A 17201-nucleotide genomic window follows, 5' to 3' on the forward strand; every position below is an offset into this window, starting at 1 on the left:
ATGGGGAGCACTTTGAGTAATTTAGCATCTTGGTGTCTTTCTTTTCCCTCTCATCCTCACTTCTGTGTCTGTCTCTACTTTGCACTCTTTCCTGTCACCACATGAAGGCAGGGGGTAGTCAGGTAAGAAGAACTAAGTGCTGCTGTAAGAAAAGAAAATTTTCACTTGTGCTCTGTGAATATTGTGAATATCTGTAAATATGTACAGGGGTTTTATTTATTTATTTAGATTTCCTTTTTCATCCAAATAAGTGCAAGCAGTTAGCTGGTTTTAGATGGATTAGCAGCAAGGGATTTTAGTCCTACAGTTGAATAGATGACACTGTTGCTCAGTGTTGACCGTCCTTCTTGTGGTACTTTCACTTCTGATAGTCTCAGCAAGGCTATTGTGTACCTTGCCCCTAATCACAGACTGCTCCACATTCTGCATAACCTTATTTGATGTATAAATAAATAATTTCATTTTTCAGGGTGTTATGCTTCTCACATTGCCAGCTCTGAGCCATTGTGTTTCAGACCACATGCTGCTGGCTTTACATAATCCCTGCTGTCACTAAGAAAATTGCTTAAGTTTATAGGTGCTTTGGCTCTGTGTTGTGTATTTTGTGTTCTCATTGTCCGTATGTTGTGTCCTTTCAATCTGGTGCTTTTGCCTGACAGCTAAATGAGAGACAGTGGTTCTAACGTGTTCCTTTTCTCTGTCAATGCTTCCATGAAGGGGCTCAAGGTAAGCCTAGTTCATCTCACTCTGTACCAGTCACATGATCATTCTAAATTCTGATGATATTCGATCGCCTAAAATAATAACGTGATGTGTCTAAATTAACTGACAATATGCCAGATATTGTTCTCTGATACACCCAAGTTCTTAACTCTCAGCTAATTGTTTTGACCTGCTGTTTGCTAGTCCTACATTTAACTCTTTGTGCTTGGTTTGGGCACAGACCCCCAGTAAGCAGGGCTTTACCAGTACCAGAGAAACTGCAAACCAACAATGTGGGCAAGAAGAAACGGCCAATTGAGGTAAATGATATGCAAAGCAACATATCTTACAAAATATACTAAATTAGTAGAGGGTGGCTTGAGTGTCTGAAGAAATAAATAGTGCAGAAATCAAGTAGCAGTCTTTATCACAATCATTCTTGTACAACTTAACATTGGTTTAGGTCTTGTGGTCATATTTTATCTCTTTTGTAGAAAGTCCTCCATTAACAATCTTCTGATTGTTTACAGACATGGTTATCACAAGTTCTGAGTGTGTGGCCTGTTTGATGTGTAAGATGTAATCCAGACACATAGTCCTGAGGAAGTGACATTAGCCTCACTCATCTTGTTAGCCTTCCTTAATTCAATTGCAGTATGGTTATTGTCCGTCTGTCCTCTCCCATCCTGCAAGTGGACTCATTTAACCCCTCTGCCATTTCCATGGAGATGACCTCTGACACTAACCCGTATTTGACTCTTAACGCAGGACCTGGTGCTAGAACTGGTGTTTGGTTACCGGGGCAACGACTGCCGGAATAACGTGCATTACCTAAACGAGGGGGCAGATATCATCTACCACACGGCTTCAGTCGGAATCGTCCTTAACTTAACAACAGGTGCGTTCTTAAAAGAAATCCCATGTAAAACGAGCTAAGGGACCCGAACATGGTGTTTTTGGGTGCAGTGTGCTGTGATAAGCTGTGTGTTTCCTTTAGCATGCCAGAGTTTCTATGTGGAACACAGTGATGACATTTTGTGCCTCACCATTAATCAACACCCCAAGTTCCCCAACGTGGTGGCAACTGGCCAAGTAGGTATGTTTGTGAGACTGCCCTTTATTTTCCAGGATAACGTCACTGACTTTTTCCTGGCACATTCACACATCAGTGACACATTAATCTTTCTGCCACTTTTTGCCGATTGGAGAATAGTTTTAAAATGTGTTAACTAAATTGTAAAAACATTAATTTAGAGTTTTTTGCTGATACTGTCTGTTTTAACTATTGTTCGAAGCTTCAGTGTTTTAACTATAATAACTATTATGCTACATATCAACAATTTTGATATATTACTTTGAGAAATAAGACAAAATTCCTCCTGCGTCTACCTACAAGTTTTATATCTTGTTAGCCTATGACACGTGTTCTTTAACCACTTTGAAATTTTTGCAGGTGATGCTGGTGATATGTCAGGTGAGACATCTTGTTCACTCTTTTAAATGTGTACTGTGACTGATCATAGAGCTCCAGTTAGGCAGTGCTGCAGTTGCTGTATTAGTTAGGCACTGCAGAGTGAATCTGCGGCACCGTTACTATGCACCTTCACCATGCTGTCTGTGAGTGAGCTCAAAGCCAGTAAAAATTTATTTTGCTCTCAAAATGTACTTTAAAGGTGATGATGAAATATCATTACACCATTGTGTTTGACTATGATGTTGGATACATGAGTTTTGGTGTTGTGATGCATGAGCAAGCAGATTTATTTTATATAGTGCAGAGTTGGTTTGGCGCTAGTTTCCTCTAGAACACTGCCCTCTACTGACTACGCAAACGTGCACGTTTATACACTCCAGACAAACTTGCTTGTTTCCCCGTGTATATACAGTACATCCATCCATCCATTATCTGTAGCCGCTTATCCTGTACAGGGTCGCAGGCAAGCTGGAGCCTATCCCAGCTGACTATGGGCGAGAGGCGGGGTACACCCTGGACAAGTCGCCAGGTCATCACAGGGCTCGTACATACACACATATTTCTCAAAATATGTATCATCAGTTGAAAGATTGAAAATTATGATATACAGTATTTTATCAATGCATCATATATCATGACCTCAGTATTGTAAGGTAACATCTGGCACTTTTGCTGAAAGTGAGCTAACCACATAAACTTAACTTCATTACTGCTGTCCTGTGATATGTTTTTCATTCAGATTTTGTGTGTGTGTGTGTGTGTGTGTGTGTAAAGTTTTTTTAAAAATTAAAGTTTTACTTATTTCCAAACTGGGATGAAATTCATTATTTAGGAGGAATATACAACATGGGCAGCCGTAGCCAATCAATATCCATGTTTTATTTACTGTATGCTCTGACGAGAGCGTATCCAAGTAGAGAGCGCTGGAGGGGAATGAAACTTTTACCTGTAGATGTTTTATGTTTGCTCAATGGGTTTAATAAAAAAGGAAGCTTGGGTGTCCAAGGATATTAGAAATTCATTATAAAAATTATATTGTAATATTAATAGCTAATATCAGATACCACTAGTGTTAAGAACTACCAAAATTAATTACATGTGATGCCATTTCTAACATTAGGGTGTGTGTGTGTGTGTGTGTGTGTGTGTGTGTGTGTGTGTGTGTGTGTGTATGGTACATTGCACTTAATTTTAACATGAATACATAGTTATGTAAAATAGGTTATTTAGAAACAACTTGCATTATAGCTTGCATTTTAGCCTCAGTGCTATTTCTGTTGTTTTACTGACCATTGAAGGATCAGTGGCTTGTTCAAGACTACAGCCTGTTGTAAGATATTAACTTGCCGTAAAACAGGCTTGAAAGTTTATTTATTTAAGAGTTTATTAAGTTTAATCGAATTGTATCACAAGTGTAGACTGATGTCCTAAACTAAAATTTTCTCTCTGCTCCTCAGCCACATCTCCTTCCATCCATGTGTGGGATGCCATGAACAAGCAGACTCTGTCTGTGCTGCGCAGCTATCACTCCCGGGGCATCTGCTCAGTCAGCTTCAGTGCCACTGGCAAGCTCCTCCTGTCTGTCGGCCTGGACCCTGAGCACACTGTCACTATCTGGAAGTGGCAAGAAGGTATGTCGACTCTGATTCTTTCTGACTTGCTCCACTCTGTCCATTTTTACATAGAGTACTCTTTGAGTCATTCACTTACAGCATTACCTACTCTGTTATTGTTCCCAAGGTGCCAAAGTGGCAAGTCGCTCTGGCCACACACAGCGGATCTTTGTGGCTGAGTTTCGGCCAGACTCGGACACTCAGTTTGTGTCTGTGGGCATAAAGCACGTGCGTTTCTGGACGCTCGCCGGCCGGGCTCTGCTCAGCAAGAAAGGAGTGCTCAGCTCCATCGAGGATGCCCGCATGCAGACCATGCTCTCTGTGGCATTCGGAGCTGTAAGTATATCTCATTATATCTCGCGTAGGGATTAGTCAGCGCCTGCAGGTCTGGGTTTGTTTGCTGTTAAAGAAAGAAGTGGCTTGTTCAAGAGCCACAAATTAAAATAATACTGTACACTGTTGTAAACATGGTGTATTTCTGTATTGCTGCACTAAGAATGGTGTCTATAAATTGATAAATAAATGAACTCGAACAAATGTATCATACTGTGGCTGGACCAGACTTGAACATGCCATAGAAGATGTAGCAACACAGCAGTTGTTAACAATGAAAAATATTCACATGTAAATATTATTGTGTGCATTGCTGAAATTGCTAGGAAACGAACTATAATGAAAAGTGCCTTTCTTGTACTGTTCTCTCTTGCTTAGAGGTCACTAGATTAGTGCAGATTTGTTTTCTTTTCAGAATAACTTGACATTTACAGGTACCATTAGTGGAGATGTGTGTGTATGGAAGGAACACATTCTAGTACGAATTGTGGCCAAGGCACACACTGGTCCTGTCTTCACCATGTACACCACGCTGCGAGATGGCCTCATCGTCACAGGCGGCAAGGAACGACCGTGAGTTACCTTCCTCTTTCACTTCACACTTACAATGCTGTTACAATGTTTGGGTATAAGAATAGAACCTGTGTTTAAGTTGTGGGTTCAGCACCATATTATTATTTGATATGTTGGACTTTAAATTTTTTGAGATTTTTAAAAATAAAAGGCTTTGGTCGACAAGGTTGTATCCAGCAGAACAGTCCTAAGTTATTCTTAGTTATGAAACCCATGTAACCCAGTAATTCAAGGTATAGCAAGGGGTGTGTGTGTGTGTGTGTGTGTGTGTGTGTGTGTGCGCGCGCGCGTGCGCACTGACACCTACAGGTCTAAGGAGGGTGGTGCACTGAAATTGTGGGATCAGGAGCTGAAGCGCTGCAGGGCATTCAGACTGGAGACTGGGCAGATCATCGACTGTGTGCGATCTGTCTGCAGAGGCAAGGTACTAAAGAGTATGATGTGCACTAGATGTTTACTACAGGGGTAGCGACATTAATTTTGGAAAAAGTGTATTTTTCAGGAGCTCACAGTGTGTGAGAGCTTTTTCCTTATATTAGTGTAAAGTACATCACTGCAAACTGCTGAAAATAAGTATCTACCAAACCTATATTTTTCATATTTTCATGGTATTAGCCAAAATTCATTTGATTCTATCATGTTACTAGTTACAAGCTTTTCTTGCTAGCATACCCCGGTGGGGGTAGATTCCTGTGTTCATTGTGAGATGTGTGTGTCAGCATCACATAATTTAATTGCATTCCTGTTTGAGACTACTGGGCCAAAAAGTATTTCACAGGCTTTGAATGTGTGTTTGGTGTTTTTGAATGAATACGTACATACAGTCATGGCCAAAAGTGTTGGCACCCCAGATTTTTTTTTTCCAGAAAATGAAGCATATCTCCCAGAAAATTATTGCATTTACACACGTTTTGTTATATACATGTTTATTTCCTTTATGTGCATTGGATTAAAACAAAAAGAAAAAGGAAAAAAAGCAAAATTGATATAATTTCATGCAAAACTCAAAAAATGGGTCAGACAAAATTGTTGGCACCCTCAATTTAATATTTGGTTGCACACCCTTTGGAAAAAATAACTGAAATCAATCGCTTCCTATAACCATCAACAAGCTTCTTACACCTCTCAACTGGGATTTTGGACCACTCTTCTTTTGCAAATTGCTCCAGTTCTCTCATATTTGAAGGGTGCCTTATCCCAACAGCAATTTTAAGATCTCTCCACAGGTGTTCAGTGGGATTCAGATCAGGACTCATTGCTGGCCACTTTAGAACCCTCCAGTGCTTTCTTTCCATCCATTTCTGGGTGCTTTTTTGAGGTATGTTTGGGGTCATTGTCTTGCTGGAAGACCCATGACCTAGGACGCAAACCCAGCTTTCTGACACTGGGCCCTACGTTGCGACCCAAAATCCCTTGATAATCTTCAGATTTCATGATACCTTGCACACAGTCAAGGCATCCAGTGCCAGAGGCAGCAAAACAACCCCAAAACATCTTTGAACTTCCACCATATTTGACTGTAGGTATTGTCTTTGTAGGCCTCATTCCATTTTCGGTAAACAGTAGAATGATGTGTTTTGCCAAAAAGCTCTATCTTGGTCTCATCTGTCCACAAGACGTTTTCCCAGAAGGATTTTGGCTTATTCACGTACATTTTGGCAAACTGCAGTCTAGCTTTTGTATGTCTCTGTGTCAGCAGTGGGGTCCTCCTTGGTCTTCTGCCATAGCGTTTCATTTCATTCAAATGTCGACGGATAGTTCACGCGGACATTGATGCACCCTGAGTCTGCAGGAGAACTTGAATACATTTGGAACTTGATTGGGGCTGCTTATCCACCATTCGGACAATCCTGCGTTGCAACCTTGCATCAATTTTTCTCTTTCGTCCTCGTCCAGGGAGATTAGCTACAGTGCCATGGGTTTGGAACTTCTTGCTGATGTTGCGCACCATGGACAAAGGAACACACAGATCTCTTGAGATGGCCTTGTAACCTTGAGACTGTTGATATTTCTCCACAATTCTGGTTCTCAAGTCCTCAGACAGCTCTCTTCTCCTCTTTCTGTCCTCCATGTTTAGTGTGGCACACACAGACGCACAATGCAAAGATCGAGTCGACTTCTCTCCTTTTTATCTGGTTTCAGGTGTTATTCTTATATTGCCCACACCTGTTACTTGCCACAGGTGAGTTTAAACGAGCATCACAGGCTTGAAACTAAATAATTTACCCACAATTTTGAAAAGGTGCCAATAATTTTGTCCGGCCCATTTTTGGAGTTTTGTGTGAAATTATGCAAATTATTATTTTTTCTCTGTTTTTTTTTATTGTTTCAATACACACAAAGGAAATAAACATGTGTTTAAAAAACATGAGTAATTGCAATCATTTTCTGGGAGAAATACTTCATTTTCTGGAAAAAAAAAATCTGGGGTGCCAACACTTTCGGCCATGACTGTATTCATTCTCAAACCATCCTATACATATTTTTAATGGAGACTCAAAAAAGATTTTCTGCTCTTGCCCAACCTTAATAATTTGTCACTCTGTGGTCTTGTTTAGGGTAAGATCCTTGTGGGCACACGGAATGCAGAGATCATTGAGGTAGGGGAGAAGAATGCAGCATGTAACATCCTGGTGAATGGTCACATGGATGGCCCTATCTGGGGACTCGGAGCTCACCCTGCACGAGATGTCTTTCTGTCTGCTGCAGAGGATGGCACAGTACGCCTCTGGGACATTCCTGAGAGGGTAACAACTTCAGACAGTCACATGTGTGCGCACACACACACATACACACACACACACACACACACACACAAAGCATCTGCTTAATCTAGTGCCATGTGAGCTCATTAGAATGCAGTTCCTTTGATACAGCACCAGATACTGAGAAGAATTCAGCAAATTGTCATCAACAGTTTGTTAAATATCTGATAACACTGATGGTGCTGTACTCTTATGGGCCATAAACAGAAGATGCTGAATAAGGTGAACTTGGGCCATCCTGCACGCACTGTCAGCTATAGTCCTGAGGGTGATATGGTGGCGATCGGCATGAAAAATGGAGAGTTCATCATCCTCCTTGTAACGTCCCTGAAGATCTGGGGCAAAAAGAGAGATCGTCGCACTGCCATCCAGGATATCAGGTTGGACTTGGGCTCCTTTAAGACAGTAGTAACATTTTGCATTTAAAGATACACTGGCCAATATTTTAATTGTCCTTACCGTTTCAAACAAAGTTATGTGAACTGTACATGTGAGAAAGCAGCACCTGAAAAAAAAAATCAGGTTAGTGATGGATTCTTTGGCTGTGTTTAATTCCTTCTTGTCAGTCATGTCATAAACCTGTCCCTTCTTGGACAACAACAGCGATGTCAAATAGTATTGTTGTGAGGAGAACACATGATCGGCTGTGGAAAATCACTGTAAATAAAACAAATGGAATTCTTAAAGTTGCTTACCATTTTTGCAAAATGTTATTTGGCATGTCAGTGTTTTGCATGTTTATACCTAACTTTGTAGCTAAAGTTGCCCAAGTAGATTGAGATTATGAAAAACTAATTGCTGCTGATTGCTGATTTTTGTTGTCATTTTTGTAGTTTACCTTGCAAACTAAATTTTCCTCAATGCATGTTTACAGAAAAGTTTAAAAAGTGTCGTGTGTATGTACAGTGGTGCTTGAAAGTTTGTGAATCCTTTAGAATTGTCTATATTCCTGCATAAATATGACCTAAAACATCATCAGATTTTCACACAAGTCCTAAAAGTAGATAAAGAGAACCCAGTTAAATAAATGAGACAAAAATACTATACTTGGTCATTTATTTATGGAGGAAAATGATCCAATATTACAGATCTGTGAGTGGCAAAAGTATGTGAACATTTGCTTTCAGTATCTGGTGTGACCCCCTTGTGCAGCAATAACTGCAACTAAACGTTTCCGGTAACTGTTGATCAGTCCTGCACACCGGCTTGGAGGAATTTTAGCCCATTCCTCTGTACAGAACAGCTTCAACTCTGGGATGTTGGTGGGTTTCCTCACATGAACTGCTCACTTCAGGTCCTTCCACAATATTTTGATTAGATCAAGGTCAGGACTTTGACTTGGCCATTCCAAAACATTAACTTTATTCTTCTTTAACCATTCTTTGGTAGAATGACTTGTGTGCTTAGGGTCGTTGTCTTGCTGCATTACCCACCTTCTCTTGAGATTCAGTTCATGGACAGATGTCCTGATATTTTCCTTTAGAATTCGCTGGTATAATTCAGAATTCATTGTTCCATCAATGATGGTAAGCCGTCCTGGCCCAGATGCAGCAAAACGGGCCCAAACCATGATACTACCACCACCATGTTTCACAGATAGGATAAGGTTCTTATACTGGAATGCAGTGTTTTCCTTTCTCTAAACAGAACGCTTCTCATTCAAACCAAAAAGTTCTATTTTGGTTTCATCCGTCCACAAAACATTTTTCCAATAGCCTTCTGGCTTGTCCATGTGATCTTTAGCAAACTGCAGACGAGCAGCAATGTTCTTTTTGGAGAGCAGTGGCTTTCTCCTTGCGACCCTGCCATGTACACCATTGTTGTTCAGTGTTCTCCTGATAGTGGACTCATGAACATTAGCCAATGTGAGAGAGGCCTTCAGTTGCTTAGAAGTTACCCTGGGATCCTTTGTGAGCTCGCCGACTATTACACGCCTTGCTCTTGGAGTGATCTTTGTTGGTCGACCACTCCTGGGGAGGGTAACAATGGTCTTGAATTTCCTCCATTTGTACACAATCTGTCTGACTGTGGATTGGTGGAGTCCAAACTCTTTAGAGATGGTTCTGTAACCTTTTCCAGCCTGATGAGCATCAACAATGCTTTTTCTGAGGTCCTCAGAAATGTCCTTTGTTCGTGCCATGATACACTTCCACAAACGTGTTGTGAAGATCAGACTTTGATAGATCCCTGTTCTTTAAATAAAACAGGGTGCCCACTCACACCTGATTGTCACCCCATTGATTGAAAACACCTGACTCTAATTTCACCTTCAAATTAACTGCTAATCCTAGAGGTTCACATACTTTTACCATTCACAGATATGTAATATTGGATCATTTTCCTCAATAAATAAATGAGCAAGTATAATATTTTTGTCTCATTTGTTTAACTGGGTTCTCTTCATCTACTTTTAGGACTTGTGTGAAAACCTGATGATGTTTTAGGTCATATTTATGCAGAAATATAGAACATTCTAAAGGGTTCACAAACTTTCAAGCACCACTGTAAGTGAAGTGACCACAAACCCATGTGTTCCTCAACAGGTTCAGTCCAGATTCACGTTACCTTGCTGTTGGCTCAAATGAGAATGCTGTAGATTTCTACGACCTGACCTTGGGACCTCATCTGAACCGCATTAACTGCTGCAGAGACATCCCAAGCTTTGTTATTCAGATGGACTTTTCTGCTGATAGCTGTTTTATACAGGTGTGTGTGTGTGTGTGTGTGTGTGTGTGTGTGTGTGTGTGTGTGTGTGTGTGTGTGTGCAGGCCCGCCGACAGGGGGGGACAAACGGGTATGTTGTCCCAGGCCCAGGAATGGGGGGGGCCCAGAACTGGGCTCTCATGAAGTTGCGATTATTTTATTTAATTTCAAAATGTGTTGATTTGGGGGAGAAATGTGCTATATTTGCATTCAATAAATGATTTCTAGATCTTTTGCCTTTATTGTCTTTGAAAAAGGCGTCAAGAACCCCCTACCACCCCTAATGCAAAAATGGGTTGGTCTGACTCTTTCAGCCTGTCCCTTCTGTGTGTGTATGTGTGAGAGAGAGAGCAGCCCCTCCCCCAACCCACGCGCAGAGTGTCACAGGATTTTCTCAGTGCGCTCCCTCCAAACAACGGGGATTTACATGAAAACGGAAGGAGATATTCACAAAATTCTTTCACAGTGAGCGCCACAAGGCTCTCCTGAACACACTGATGTAATTTTTTTGTCTGTAGTGTAAAACATGAGGTCACTAGAGCGAGTTAAAAACGAGTGACTTTTCTGCCAAGTTTATAATGGCAGTCTATGGGGCAGCGCGCCTGCCCTCTCCTTACTTTCAGGCTTCTCATTCAAAAACTGCAAGTCCTATCGTGTAGGTAGACACATTGTGTGAATCAGGACAAGTGTGGCTACTACTTTTGAGAAAATTATGTGTGTGGAGTGAAAATTGGGGCTGAAAACACAGTTTAAATGAGAAAGTTTGAGCTATTTTTCCAAGCTCTCTACACTCTGCTCCACTGGTGTGTAACGCAATAGACACCCATTATAAAGGCTGATTTTCTCAGGCTTTATAAGGGGGAGGAGGGGTGGAGATGCGGGGGGGGGAGCATGGCGAGGGCGGGCGTGTTTCTTTTCAAAATATGGCTTGCGGGAACCGTTATTCCAAAATCTCGTACTCCACCTTTAAGGGGAAAAAAACGACATCGTTCGATCATAGCGCTTCGACAATCAGCGTGCGTGCCATTTGCCAACATGCACAAGTCAGGAGCACAGAAAAGAAAAGAGAAAAAGAGAGGAAGAAACCAAGAGACTCAGGGGCTCACTGCATAAATATTTTAAAAAAGATTCGGATGATGCAGCAGGTACTAGCAAAGGCAGTGGGGCAGCTGAGCCAGGTAAGACAGCCAACTTTTTCCAGCCCCGTAAAGTAACCCCAGCCAAGGCACGCGCGGCACGCAATTCATGTTACAAACGAGGGGAGAGCAAGTCACACTGAACACCATATCAAACGCACAGGGCATTGAATCATTTCATAACCACAACGGCTTAATAACATTGTGTTTCATATATCTGATTGAAGCTCAGAATATTCACATTAGCCCGCAATTATATCCCGCCGTTTCTCGAGCGGTGTGTTGTTCTCTGCTTTTCACACTGGACAGTACGCACGCACAGTATACTATGTTCGCCCCCAGCCCTGCCCGAAATCCCCTGTCCATCGCTGCTCCTTCAAGAGCACCCCAATCGCGTGAGTAGAGATTGGGATAAGAGAGGTGGGTGTGTGTGTGGGTTGACCCGGGGGGGCCCATTCAGAGCATTTTGTCCCGGGCCCAGCCAAAGCTGTCAGCGGCCCTGTGTGTGTGTGCACATTTAATAGATTTGTTTCTGCTCTTATATCTGCAGACTTGATTCAAAGTTTTATTATATTCCCTGCTCCCAGCAGACATTATTAATTTATTAATGTTATATTCTTGGACGTCTCATTTGTCTTCCTTTGTAATTAATTATGCCACAGAGCAACAGGACTTACATGTCCTTCTTTACAGTATATTAATTTTCCTGTGTTGCTCCCTGTAGTTGTCCACTGGTGCTTATAAACGGCTGGTTTATGAAGTGCCTTCTGGAAAGCAGGTCACAGAGCAGGCAGTCATAGACAGAATCACCTGGGCCACCTGGACAAGGTAACTCTCAACACTGCAGCGCTCTCATTTCAGTTAACAAATGACTGCTGCCTCATTTATATTGAAAACATGACTGTGGACTTTTGTTCAAGCTTCACACACAGCATTATATTATTCAGACAACGTGTTGATCAGAGAGCTGTGTTGCACACCGATTGAACAAGCCAGACACAGAATTACATCATGTCTCTTCCTCCTCCCTATAATCCTTTTGGAAAGCCTGGTCTGGAACTATTGTAGACTTCTATTTCAAGTCAGTTGAGACTTTAAAAATATTTCAAATTAATTAATCAGCAGTAGGTGTTGCATCATATAAGCAAAAGCATGCACTTTCAGTTCACGTCAGAATCACTGTAAGGATTTTAATACAGTAATCTTGTAATACAGTTGTTTGGTTTTTGTCTGTCTGTGTGCAGTGTTCTGGGGGACGAGGTGGTGGGAATCTGGTCCCGCAACACAGATAAAGCTGATGTAACATGTGCCTGTGTTTCCCATTCCGGCCTCAATGTGGTTACAGGTGATGACTTTGGGATGGTAAAGCTGTTCGACTTTCCATGTCCAGAGAAATTTGTAAGTGTACTTTTTGTAAAAAATAAAAATACTGTATGTATGTACAAATCATTGAAAATGTATAAAATGCCAGTGAAAATATGGGGAGCTGTCTGAGTAACCAAATGATGTAAATGATTGTCTCGATAGCCTTCTTAGTAGTTTCAGCAGTTCAGTGAATAAGAGTAATTACAATTACATTAAAGCATAAGCATTCTGGTTGGAGTCATCTGACCCTACACAGGAAGTTATGACTAACTTCAGAGTAAATGTATCTCTTGAGGTAACCAGTGAAGCCTCAACTCTATTGTGCCGAGTTTCCCAAAAGCAACGTAGCACCGAGATCATCGTTAAATGGTAGAGCGAGCATCACAATAAACACTCTCTGTCCTAGTTAAGATGCTCTTAGGGTTAAGAGGCTTTTGGGAAACCCACCACTGATTGGTAAATTCATACTAATTGTTCTCAAATTTATTCCAGAAAAATAGTCAGTTTAATGTCGTGATTATTAATAGGATATAAATTAATGAAAAAAAACCCCATTAGCCTAGATAAAATATAGAAGTAAACAGCAACACAAGAATAGGGAAATATGAACATACTTCCCTAATGTTTAATGTCATACTATTGCTCCACACAGAACCTTCAGAATTTAGTCTTATTGTCGAGTAGTCGTGACTTTCCAAATACTTGGGTTTTTGAAAAGTAGGGTATTTCAGATGCTCAAGTTTCTATAGTACCCTGCATCACCATTCTACACACAATGCACATTTCTGTGAATGTGAAAAGGAGGATTCTTAACAGATCCCCCCGTTTTTCCTCAGGCCAAACACAAGCGCTTTCTAGGCCACTCAGCCCATGTGACCAACATCCGCTTTACCAACGGGGACCGGTTTGTCGTCAGTGCTGGAGGTGACGACAGAAGGTACTTCGTGACATTAATATTTATTTCTTGTTGTTTTAGTTCCTCTTGCCTGCAGACATTTCACTTCTGCCTGTGTTGCCAAGAGATCAGAGCCTTGTGATGATCAGGAAGGAAGCTGACATACAGATACCCTTTGTTATAGAGTGAGGTCAGATTAGAAATGAATCTCCAAATCTCTTTAACAGCCAGTATGATTTACAGTTGTGGTCAGAAGTTTACATACAGTGACATGAATGTCATCTTGGATATGAATGTCATGGAAATATTTGGGCTTTCAGTGATTTCTTTGAACTGTTCTTTTTTTTTTCCTGTGGCAGAATGTACAGCATACATCTTTAATAAAAAAAAAAAAAACACTAGAATTTGGTGCACGAGTTTTAATTTTCTTTAGGTTTTCTGAAATCAACACAGGGTCAAAATTGTACATACAGGGTCAAAAATTTACATACACTCACTTAGATTGTTAATTCAGAGGTCCTGAAACTTCCAAAATGTCTCTTATCTTATCAAGGCCGAGGTTTCTTAACTTCTATTAGTGAACATGATTGACTACAGCTGGTAGCTTCTCTGTGCCTTCATAAAAAGGGTTTGTTTACAGCACTCATTGGATTGACCAACACACAATACAATGCTAAAGTCCAAGGAGCTCAGTGCACATCTGAGAAAGAGGATTGCAGATGTACACAACTCCAGAATGTTTCTTGGAGCCATTTCTAAACAACTGAAAATTCCAAGATCAGTTCAAACAATTGTATCCAAGTTATTGTGAGGTGTAGTCACTTTGCAAAGCCACTTTGCTTCAATAAAACCCAAACTGTTACCCTCAGCTGAAAGGAAATTGGTTTGGATGGTTAGGAACAACCTGAGAACCACCATGGCACAGCCCTGCCATGAACTGGAAGCTGATGGATCACTGTCTACAGTTCAGATCACCATGGACTAAGAGGCTGCTATCCAAGAAATAACCCCCTGCTCCAAAATTGACACCTTCAGGCTTAACTAAAGTTTGAAGCTGACCACACGGACAAAGAAAAAATCCTTCTGGAGGAAAGCTGTATGGTCAGATGAGACAAAGATTGAGTTGTTCAGCCACAATGACCACCATGTACAGAGGGACACTGTACAGTGCCTTGCAAAAGTATTCATACCCCTTGAACTTTTTCACATTTTTCCACCTTACAACCACGAACTTGAAAGTTTTTTATTGAGATTTTATGTGATAGACCAACACAGAGTAGCACATAATTGTGAAGTGAAACGAAAATGATAAATGGTCTTCAAAATTTTAAACAAATAAAAATCTGAAAAATGTGATGTGCATTAGTATTCAGCCCTCCTGCGTCAATACTTTGTAGAGCCACCTTTTGCTGCAATTACAGCTGCAAGTCTTTTGTGGTATGTCTCTACCAGCTTTGCACATCTAGACACTGAAATTTTTGCCCATTCTTCTTTGCAAAATAGCTCAAGCTCAGCCAGATTGGATGGAGAGCGTCTGTGAACAGCAATTTTCAAGTCTTGCCACAGAGGCTCAATGGGATTTAGGTCTGGACTTTGACTGGGCCATTCTAACACATGAATTTTCTTTGATCTAAACCATTCCATTGTAGCTCTGGCTGTATGTTTAGGGTCATTGTCTTGCTGGAAGGTGAATCTCCTTCCCAGTCTCAAGTCTTTTGCAGCCTCCAACAGGTTTTCTTCCAGGATTGCCCTGTATTTAGCTCCATCCATCTTCCCATCAACTCTGACCAGCTTCCCTGTCCCTGCTGAAGAAAAGCATCCCCATAGCATGATGCTGCCACCACGTTTCACAGTGAGGATGGTGTGTGCAGGGTGATGAGCAGTGTTAGTTTTCCGCCACACATAGCGCTTTGCATTTAGGCCAAAAAGTTCAACTTTGGTCTCATCTGACCAAAGCACCTTCTTTCACGTTTGCTGTGTCCCCTACATGGCTTCTGGCAAACTGCAAACGGGACGACTTATGCCTGTCTTTCAACAATGGCTTTCTTCTTGCCACTCTTCCAAAAAGGCCAGATTTGTGGAGTGTACGACTTATAGTTGTCCTGTGCACAGATTCTCCCACCTGAGCTGTGGATTTCTGCAGCTCCTCCAGAGTGATCATGGGCCTCTTGGCTGCTTCTCTGACCAGTGCTCTCCTTGCTCGCTCTGTCAGTTTAGGTGGACGGCCATGTCTTGGTAGGTTTGCAGTTGTGCCAAACTTTTTTCCATTTTTGAATGATGGATTGAACAGTGCTTCTTGAGATGTTCAGAGCTTGGGATTTTTTTTTTTTATAACCTAACCCTGCTTTAAACTTCTCCAGAACTTTATCCCTGACCTGTCTGGTGAGTTCTTTGGTCTTCATGATGCTGTTTGTTCTTCAGTGTTCTCTAACAAACCACTGAGGCCTTCACAGAACAAGTGTATTTATGCTGAGAGTAAATTACACATAGTAGGACTCTATTAACTAATTAGATGACTTCTGAAGGCAGTTGATTGCACTGGATTGTATTTAGAGGTATCAGAGTACAGGGGGCTGAATATTAATGCACACCACATTTTTCAGATTTTTATTTAAAATTTTGAAGACCATTTATCATTTTCGTTTCACTTCACAATTATGTGCTACTCTGTGTTGGTCTATCACATAAAATCTCAATAAAAAACTTAGTTCGTGGTTGTAAGGTGGAAAAATGTGAAAGTTTTCAAGGCACTGTACCAGCTGGTGGTGGTGGTAGGATCATCATGCTCTGGGGCTGTTTTGCTGCCAGTGGAACTGGTTCATTGCATAAAGTGGATGGAATAATGAAGAAGGAGGACAACCTCAGAATTCTTCAGCATAAACCATCAGAAACTTGAACACGACTTGGGACTTGGGAGTCACAACAGGACAATGAACCCAAACACACATCAGAGCTGGTTGTGGAAGATAAAGCAGGCTAACATGAAGTTTAAAACAAGTCCTGACTTCAACCCTATTGAAAATATATGGACCGTGCTTCTAAGTCGAGTCCATGCCAAGGAGGAAAAAAAATGTAATTGAACTCTACCAATTCTCCCATGAAGAATCATGAAATATCCAACCAGAATTCTGCCAGAAGCCTGTTCATGGTAAACAAACATGTTTGGTCAAGGTGAATCTTGCAAAGAAACATTTTACCCAAATATTAGGTGTGCTGTATGTATATTTTTGACCCTGTATGTATAATTTTGACCCTGTGTTGGTTTCAGAAAACCCAAAGAAAATTAAACTTGTGCACCAAATTATAGTGTTGTTTTTTTTAATTAAAGATGTATGCTGTACAATCATTCTGCCACAGAAAAAGAACAGTTCAAAGAAATCACTGAAAGCCCAAATATTGCCATGACATTCATATCCAAGATGACATTCATGTCACTGTATGTGAACTTCTGATCACAACTGTACATACAGGAATGTGACTTGAGCTTGTACATAGAACAAAAACAAATATCAGCACTGTTTTTCTTGAAATATATCAATACACTTTAGTTATGTTTTGGTTGAGGAAAAAGTCTGATCAACACTCCTTGTTGAACTGTAGATGTCATAACAACATATTACAACCCCAATTCCAAAAACGTTG

At 41.0% G+C, this 17201-nt stretch overlaps 1 protein-coding gene across 5 annotated transcripts in view; it reads left to right on the forward strand.

Moving 5' to 3' along the window:
• Nucleotides 1–17201, forward strand: part of eml5 (EMAP like 5) — a 107342-nt gene that overhangs the window by 87176 nt on the left and 2965 nt on the right. Inside the window, exons 28-43 of one of the 5 annotated variants that reach the window (XM_060934231.1) lie at nucleotides 108–122; nucleotides 718–726; nucleotides 944–1022; nucleotides 1471–1600; nucleotides 1700–1798; nucleotides 2156–2176; nucleotides 3634–3807; nucleotides 3917–4125; nucleotides 4538–4695; nucleotides 5005–5119; nucleotides 7254–7442; nucleotides 7668–7840; nucleotides 10004–10166; nucleotides 12024–12127; nucleotides 12544–12697; nucleotides 13501–13601. In XM_060934231.1, the coding sequence (XP_060790214.1) occupies nucleotides 108–122; nucleotides 718–726; nucleotides 944–1022; nucleotides 1471–1600; nucleotides 1700–1798; nucleotides 2156–2176; nucleotides 3634–3807; nucleotides 3917–4125; nucleotides 4538–4695; nucleotides 5005–5119; nucleotides 7254–7442; nucleotides 7668–7840; nucleotides 10004–10166; nucleotides 12024–12127; nucleotides 12544–12697; nucleotides 13501–13601 (1893 nt within the window). Of the gene's footprint in view, nucleotides 1–107; nucleotides 123–659; nucleotides 1025–1470; nucleotides 1601–1699; nucleotides 1799–2155; nucleotides 2177–3633; nucleotides 3808–3916; nucleotides 4126–4537; nucleotides 4696–5004; nucleotides 5120–7253; nucleotides 7443–7667; nucleotides 7841–10003; nucleotides 10167–12023; nucleotides 12128–12543; nucleotides 12698–13500; nucleotides 13602–17201 lie in introns of those variants that run through there. The other 4 variants (XR_009655648.1, XR_009655649.1, XM_060934228.1 and 1 more) reach the window with 4 other exon arrangements.

Source organism: Neoarius graeffei, chromosome 11, assembly GCF_027579695.1.
Source record: "Neoarius graeffei isolate fNeoGra1 chromosome 11, fNeoGra1.pri, whole genome shotgun sequence".
NCBI lineage: Eukaryota > Metazoa > Chordata > Actinopteri > Siluriformes > Ariidae > Neoarius > Neoarius graeffei.